The 8513-nt window shown below is 43.7% G+C and overlaps 1 protein-coding gene across 2 annotated transcripts; it reads right to left on the reverse strand.

Annotated features, from left to right (window-relative positions):
* Positions 1-200: 200 nt before the first annotated feature.
* SLC30A10 (solute carrier family 30 member 10) lies at positions 201-7322 on the reverse strand. 2 transcript variants are annotated; one of them, XM_025180983.3, is made up of 4 exons: positions 6658-7322; positions 5856-5939; positions 2649-2888; positions 201-1634 (listed from the first exon to the last, which is right to left on the reverse strand). In XM_025180983.3, exons 1-4 carry the CDS (start codon positions 7184-7186, stop codon positions 1165-1167), a joined length of 1323 nt encoding a protein of 440 aa, XP_025036768.2. In that variant the 5' UTR covers positions 7187-7322; the 3' UTR covers positions 201-1164. The 2 variants fall into 2 exon arrangements, with proteins under 2 accessions (XP_025036768.2, XP_089633584.1); XM_089777458.1 differs by having other exon boundaries at positions 5856-6006; positions 6614-7321.
* Between the last annotated feature and the right edge of the window lie 1191 nt (positions 7323-8513).

The following is an 8513-nucleotide window of genomic DNA, read 5'->3' on the forward strand; positions in this document are numbered from 1 at the left end:
TCTGCCCCGGGCTTCCTGGAATCAGCCGCTGATCAGTTTCAGCAGCAGCTGACTTGGGGATGCCTGGGGTTCTTAAGTTGAATCTGTATGTAAGAACTGGCATCCAGATTCAGCCTGTTGAAACTGATCAGCGGCTGATTCCAGGAAGCCCGGGGCAGAGCAACTCTGCCTCGGGCTGCCTGTAGTCAGCCGCTGGTCAGTTTCAGCAGCGGCTGAATCTGGATGCCAGTTCCGACTTACATACAGATTCAATTTAAGAACAAACCTACAGTCCCTATCTTGTACGTAACCCGGGGACTGCCCGTAATTCTTATCTAAACTGATGAATTAGACTCAAGTGCAATTAATTTGTAAAACACAATTTGTTCTGCTGACCAATTAAAATGGTAAACAATCATAGTAATTAAGTGGAAGAGCATCTGCATTTACATTTATTGGATACAATCTTCATATAATATTAATTATCCAATGTCCTTGTGCTTCAATGTCTAAAGAATACACTTGCCAACTAATCAGAAATAAATATACTAAGGTTCAAAAATTATCATTAGAGAAGCAAGAAATCACCTTCTGCTCCATCCCCTCAAAACAAAAGGTCCAGAAAACAATGTAAGTCAAACATTCCTGAGTGTGTTTTCCAGCTCTCAGACATTTTGATTTCATTCACAGGCTCACAGTTCAGTAGCACAAGAATGAGGATTACAACTGAAAACTCCTGTGTAAACCAAGTTTAAGGATTAGTGAAAAACATATCCATTAAATTCCTTTACAATGATACAATCCTTAAATCCAGTAGAATCATCAACTTGCTACAGGGCTTTCATTAAGTAGTCCATTTCAGAAAAAAGACCCAGAGTTTAATTCCCAAGTGCCATAGGGAAGTATTCTACATGGCAATACATCTGCAGCACTCTAAAAATAAAAATGTCCATCTACTTAGTTCAAGAAATTAGTGTTAATTTGCTTTACAGCTATTTTCAGTGAATGCAGACAATGAAGATGACAATCCTTATTTCAGAGAACAGGTATTTATATATGTTTTGGTTACAGCTACAACACAGATGGCTTTTCCAATGTGCACTTCAGTGCTAATCAATAACCTATGATCTTTTGGATGTTAAGCTTTGTTCTATACAGAAATTATGAACTGCATAATTAACTGTTTTAAAACTGTGTACTGTGTAGATATGAATTGTCTGATTTTTTACAATTGTCTCTATTTTTAATTCCATCTCCTGCCCAGGTATGCTCAATAGGAATTTCAACAACATTTTTACTGAAACTATTGCCTTTAGGCAGTGTTGGAGGAAGGCCATTTTTCTCAAGACAACCAGTATCATGAGTAAATGGAACTTCCTGCTGAGGACAACACAACTGAGAAGCACAAGTTTTTGAGATACATGGTGAGCTGCACATTAGGCCAGAGGCCTTGTGGTCAATGTACTCCGGTTGGATGGTTACCGAATGGATTCCTGCTTCATGGAAAATCTCCCGCATTTTATGAGAGGCATCTTGGTAATCAGAAGTGGTCTGGCACTTGACATGAAGGGTAGCAATATTCTTCCCACCTGCCAGTTCCCAGACGTGAAACTCATGAAGGCTTCTAACCCCTGGCACATCAGCTAGTCTTTCCGCTAGAAAACACAAGAGAAAATAATTTGAGAGGGTTATTTGGGGCGGGGGAGAAAAGGGGTCAATTGCCAATTTCTGGTTATGAGGAACAGTGTTTAAAAGCCAAAGTCATGAGGAAAGACATCAGTGCTCATCCACCTACAATATAGCAGGTGACTCTTTAAAAAGTAGTTATATGTAACACCAAGACAACATGGCGGCGTACTGTTGAGGCAGATATGAAGAGAATGAACTATAACTGGGACACACTGGAGAAAATGTTCAAAGATAAACAAAAATGGAGAATCTTCGTTGCTGCCCTACACGCCAGTGGGTGTAATAGGCATTAACTGACTAACTATATGTAACACCACCTAAATCCCCTGCAAATGTCACTTCCTCCTAGTCATCCAGGGTCTGAACTAAGTTGTTTAACCTGGGACCCAATCCTTTGGACATGCCTTTAACATGTATGTATTGGCTTCAAGACAAAAGTTGAGGGTACTCAGCTTCCCTCCTCCCCCTCCCGATTGAAGGCACTCAACACTTGGTAGGATCAATGCTAGACTGTAATCTCCTTGAGGCCAGGACCATGTCTTCCATCATATTCTGAACTGAGCAGAACAGGGAATTCAAAAAGAACCAAAAGTAATCTCTTAAGTGTATATTTACACAGTTAAAAAATGAATAAACAATGCTACTGTCAATTAACTAAAACACTTTGAGATCCTTGGACCAGCGTGGTATAATTCAGTGTTGTTCCACTGAGAACGTTTTATGTGAGTTGTTTAACAGGTCATGGTCAGGCATTTTTATGTATTGTTGGAATACCACATTCTCAAAATGCATGCTTTAATTAATCCACAGAGATTTGAGTCAAGTTGCTAGGACACAAACACATGACTCCATTTCTCACAGTTCTTGAGAATTTAGAGCTGCTAGGAGTATATAATCCAAACATGTCATTCCAGAAATAAACACCAGCACAAATGTATGTCATTGTAATTGATAAAAACTCAATAATAAAGTTGACTTACTCAGTACTTGCACATTAACACCTTTGGGAACCATCTGCAGCAAAATGGTTGCTGTCTCTTTGATAAGCGGGAAGGCAGACGACAAAATGATGACCACCATCACTATTGTCAGGCTTGGATCAATGTAACACTGCCAGTTGCATTGAGCATTAGGATCCAAGGGAAGTGCATAAAATATTGCAGCTGCAACTACCACAACCACAGATCCAAGAGCATCTCCCATGACATGTAAAAGAACACCTGAAACAAATGACATAATACAGCTTTACATTAGTCGTCATGGGGAGGAGAGGATTCCAAATAACCCTTTGAATTTTGTTTTTAAACATGAAACTGCAGCATTTAGGAGTCAGAACCATGATCAGATATAAAGCTCACAGTATGTTTGAGAATAAGTGAGTTGGGAAGGAGTTAGGAGCCTGCACTAATGGACTGCATACATTTGGTTGGGTATTAAATGTTTAGGGTACACTACAGATCCCCAAAGTTAGCACTGGACAGCATGCCAACATACAATATTTTTAATCAAACTGTTGTAGCTAACAGTGAGGTCTATAAAGGGCAGTGACCAATTCATAAATTATGATCATGATTGTGAATGAGCAAATAACCATGCTGCTAAGAGGAACATAGTCCACTTCCCTCCTGATTCACTCTATTAATTATTTTCCTTTAATAGCAGTCCTGTGACCTTGCTGGCTTCTGAAATAATAGCAGTGATATAGCTAAACACACACTTGAGAGGAAGGGAAAAACTTCTCAATGAACATTATACAGAGATATGCCAGATCCAAACACACAAACCCAAGCTTTGGACAAGTTTTGATCCCGCTCAGAGCTTCGTAACTTACCTAGCTCTGTTATAAGGGAAATTAACACATATGCCCCCATGCACTTGTCCTCAAATTTTGAAAATAATTCAGTTTGAGTCTAAATTGTGCAGCTTGGTTTCATCTTTAGTGCGAGCATTTGTACTGTTGCAAAACCACTGCATGCAGCTCTTCCACTTACTTCTATGGGCACAGAAGTTAAAAAGGAAGGAGAAAAGTGCATGTGTTTAAAAAAAATACCTGTAATACGTCTCTAGACCAACCCTGTTCATTATATTAAGTAAGATAATGCATGTACTACACATTCACAGTAATCTTAGAACCTTCTGTTTCCTCTTAGCAAGAGTAAGCATCTTTCCCTTGATGTGCTTTCTAACAATCTCTCCCATCCAAGCCAGCATCTTAATACAACCCATGTTCGATTGTAAAGCTCTACTTTTAGAAGACTAGACTTGCCAAAATTTTATTTTTGGGTAGCAGGTGGGTAAGTGGAGTTGCCTCCTCTCAGAACCTCCATTTATACTCTCTCTTAAAACCATCACTCCTACCTAATCTTTCCCTCTACTAGGACGGCTCCCTCTTAAAGCCATCAATGTTCAGCTGAGAGTTTTCACTTTGCAGTGAAATATACATGAAAGTCACTCCTGTGGAGAGCATTTTCTTGCCAATTTTGGGCCCAAATGCTGATCCTCCATGTGGAAAGGGAAGGCAGTATCATTAGACAGTTCTTAAACTAGAGATTCAAGGAAAAGTAATCATTAAGCACTAACTTTCACCTAAAATCAGTTTCTTTCTGGTAGGTTCAAGAGAACTCATCCTTTTGGTTTTCCAGAGTAATCTACTGCCTAGAGGTCACAAGAATCTTGAATACAGTTTTAGCTATAGTAATGGTGGCAGCCTCATTACTTTTCATTTAAAATTAAATTAGATTTGAACATTTCCTGCAGAGTATACTTCTGCTCTGATAAGAGGGATAGACAAGATACAATTTTTCTATAATTCTAGGATGCTAATCGTGGATGTTTACACTAGGGAAATCTTCTGAAAATGTCTCACCATTGCTAATATTGATTCAGCGGCACTCGTATTAGCAATATTGGGAACTCTAATAAAGATAGGCTGCTTAGCATAACTCATGTTTTGAGCACCAAGTCAATCAGATCTACTCTGAACAGAGTTAGATGATATACTGTTTAAAATGTATACTGGAGTGTCCCTGGTACAAGCATGTAGTATTCCAAGGATATTACATCAACCCATTAAAGTATGCTGAAGCTGACCTCTATAAGTTCAAGTAAATACCATTGTTTTAGGATATGGTGCAGTTTTGCAAAATGCTTTGTTAGTATAATGATAAACACTTCGCAAATCTTACCATATACTAAAATTCACCATATTCAGCTGTGACCTGACCATCCCTTTAACTAGATTCATTTGGAACTACCTGCATAAAGGTGGTGGGAACACCACTTTAGTGCAAGAGATGGTGATCTGACACAAAGTAAATCTAGAAAAAATATATGCTTAACATATTAATAGTATTTTATTTCATCAAAACACTAAGAATTATTGGTGATGCTTGTGGTGCTTTTTAAATAAAAAGTGTATTTAAAATAACTTAAGCTCTGGATGAATGTGGGGCATTCAGGATGGAGGCACATATCTAGTTAGTTTTATTTTTACAGCTATGCCGGTTATTTTAAAGAATAGTTTAATTTACAAATTTCATTCTGCAGATATTCAGTTTTCTGTGGAGTCCTTTCCAGTGATGGGCAGAACAAAGTATTCTGAAAAACAAATATGTGAGGATGGAGCTGCTTGGAAGAGAGACAGTCCATAAGAGGGTCTCCGTCAGGAAACAGTCCACAGAACAACAGAGCTGCAGAACCACTATGCTTCAGCACTCCTTACCCAACTAACTATGGGGCATCATTGATACCAGTCTTTAAGGAAACTGTACTCCAGCACTTCCATTAAAAATACTGAAATATTATGGCATGGAGTGGTGAATGATTCTCAAGAAATACGTAAAATACCTAAGACAGAAAAGAAGAGCATGGAGACATCAGTTAAAACAAGTAAAAGAGTCTTTGAAGATGATGCTGTTTTAAAAGGTGCAAATATTAAATTTGAACACACACACACACACACACACACACACACCCCAAGCGCTCCACTGATTTCACTGACATGATCATTACCACTTCAAATCATTTGTGGACCTGGCCTAAGAATGTAAAAACCATGCAAAATTGGTTGAAACTTGTGAAAAACTATCATTTTTAATTTTCCATGGGAATTCTGAAAGTAAATAAAAAATTGAAATTTAGAAAATGTTGACCAGCTCCAGTTCAAAAGTCTTTAAAAACAACTGTACCTCTGATGTTCAAAGCTTCAGACTTTTTCTCTTTTTTCTGTACTGTCTGCTCATCAGGCATATTCTGGGTGTTTAGGGGATCACCTGCATTCAAAGAAGAAACCCTGTGTTGTGTATAAATTCTACAAACAGAAAGAAAAAACACACCAAACTTCTCAACACAAACTTATTTTAAAAAGAAACAAATCAACCTAAGAAAATCTCAATCATCCACCCTTCTCCATCTGCCTATTTCAGACAATACAGAGTTGTATAAATATAAGCGTGAAATGTGTAATATGCTTGCATAGCATTTGTTCACTCTTCTGTAACAGTTAAAGCAGATTTTGGAGTTTAATTCCACCACAAATAGACAAGAGGATGTTTCCTTTTATTTTAAAGTTGTCCCACCTTCCATCCCCCAGAGGAAGTACCACAGACACTGTCTAAGCCAGTAGGGGGCTACAATAGCCCCAAAAAACTATAGAAAAGGGGAAAGTGAAATAAGGGGAGGAAGGAGGGCAACATAGAATGAACATAGAAAGGCCAGAAGAGACCTCAGTGGTTATCTAAGCTGACTTCCTGGCTATCACAGACCATAAAACTGCCCTGGAATAATTAGTAGGGCAAGGCTTTTGGATAACCATCCATCCTTGATGTGAAGATGCAAAGGGGAGAGGGTGAGAATGGGAAGGAGCCGAGAAAGGGGGTGGAATGGGGTAAGCCAGGGAGAGCGGAGAAAGGGAGAGGGGAAGGGAAGGGAAAGGAAAGAGAGGAGCGGGGAGAAGAGCCGGCCGCGAGCTAGGATGCAACTGAAAGGCACCTGCTTTAGCCGCCTCCCGATACTCCACCGCGGCCACCTGCTCCAGCCCGGGGCCGGGTACCACCTGCAGCTGCTCGGGGGTGTCAGCGCGGGGCTGCGGGGACCTGCAGCAGCAGCCCCAGTCCTGGAAGATGAGCAGCCCCACTAGGTTGACGGCCAGGCCCAGCGCCCCGACGATGAGCACCAGCTCGGGGCCGTCGATGCGCTCGGGCCGGGCCAGGCGCAGCACCGCCTCCACCAGGATGGTGAAGCAGAGGGCGGTGAGGAAGACGGCGTTGCTCAGCGCCCCCACCGCCTCGGCCCGGCCGTAGCCGAAGGTGGCGCCGGGCCCGCGGCGGGCGCGGCGGGCGATGCGCCCGGTGGCGATGCCCACGCAGAGCGAGATGAGGTCCGAGAGCATGTTGAACGAGTCCGACACCAGCGCGATGGAGTTGCCCAGGTAGCCGGAGACCAGCTCGGCCACGAAGAAGCCGGCGGTCAGCACCAGCATGAAGATCAGGCGGCAGGTCTTGCCCGTGTAGCGCCCCATGCTGCCGCCCTGCCCCGGCCGGGGGGCTCAGCGCCCCGCCTCGCCCTTGCGCCAGCGCCCGGCCGCTTGCCTGCCTGCCCGCCCGCCACAAGCACCGCCGCCGGCTGCCAGCCACTCCCCGCGCCGCCTCCGCGCCCCGCTTATATGCAGCGCGCCCCCGCCCCCCCGCGCCGCTCCAAAGGTGACAGCTGCCCAGCCCACGCCGGGGGCGGGCAGCAGCGTCACTGCTCCCCACCGCTGCTGGGCGAGGGGCTTGCGGGAGGCTGGTCCTCCAGCCGGCGCGGCGCTCTTGGCAGTGCGAGGAAGGAGGCGGCTCGGTCGCGCCTGTGCATGGAGTCTGTCGGAACCAGCGCTTTGTGGTGCCCGAGCCCCTCCCGCTGAGTGAGAGGGGCAGCTCCCACTCCCGCCTGGCTTGGTTCATGCACACAGAGGCGCTTGCTCAAGGAGCTGGGTGTTGTGGGAGAGCGGTGGCGGGCTTCGGCTGGGAGATGCCGGAGCTGGCGCCCTGAGGGGAGCTGTGGTTCGCAGCTTCAGCCGAAGCTGAGCCCTGGGGGACTCACAAGCGTCTCTCGCTCACTGACAGAAATCGGTCCCCACAGACGCTACTACCAGCCTCAGCCACACTGTCGCCCCACAGCACAGCCGAGGCAGCCCCAGGGCTCTTTTGAAGGGGCACACAGAGAGAGCCTTAGAAGATCATAGAGAATGACTGCAATAGCCTTAGCCCATGCCCAAAGATAGTACCACACCCATAGAAAAGATCCTGGAGTGGTGCTGTAGGAGGTGCTTGGAGAGAGACAGTTTTCTGAGCCTGTTTTGGAAAGAACGGGATTTATCTAAAGAATATCCAAATGAATATCTGGATGGTTACCTCAATTGTCATAGGTTTCCCCATCGTTACTGAACTCCAGAGGAAGAATCCATAAATCGAGTTCATCCCCTTTCCTCAATTACACCCACCTGTATTTTTGGGTTTAAAATAAGGTGCTGAGAGCTATGACAGAAAAGTGCACGGAGGAATTACACATTCAAGCAGGGTTATGTAGCTTATTTCATCTGCTGGATGCTTAGGATACTCATCTAATTAAGCAAAACACAAATGGAAGGATTATGCCCAAATACGCTTGCTGCCAGAATCTTCTTAAAAGCCACATGAGGAAATAGAAATAGGCTCTGTGAAACATTTGATAGCCCCTTTACAGAAATACAAGTTATACATCATAACCTCTTGGTTTAACCCAGGACCAAGCTGTTTTCAGGGTGGGGATGTAAGAGTAATTAAAATGACAATTAGGCTGAACAAGATGAAGTAAAAATACCTTATCTG

The sequence above is a fragment of the Pelodiscus sinensis genome, chromosome 3, assembly GCF_052426305.1.
Source record: "Pelodiscus sinensis isolate ZL-2025 chromosome 3, ASM5242630v1, whole genome shotgun sequence".
Classification (NCBI taxonomy): Eukaryota; Metazoa; Chordata; order Testudines; family Trionychidae; genus Pelodiscus; species Pelodiscus sinensis.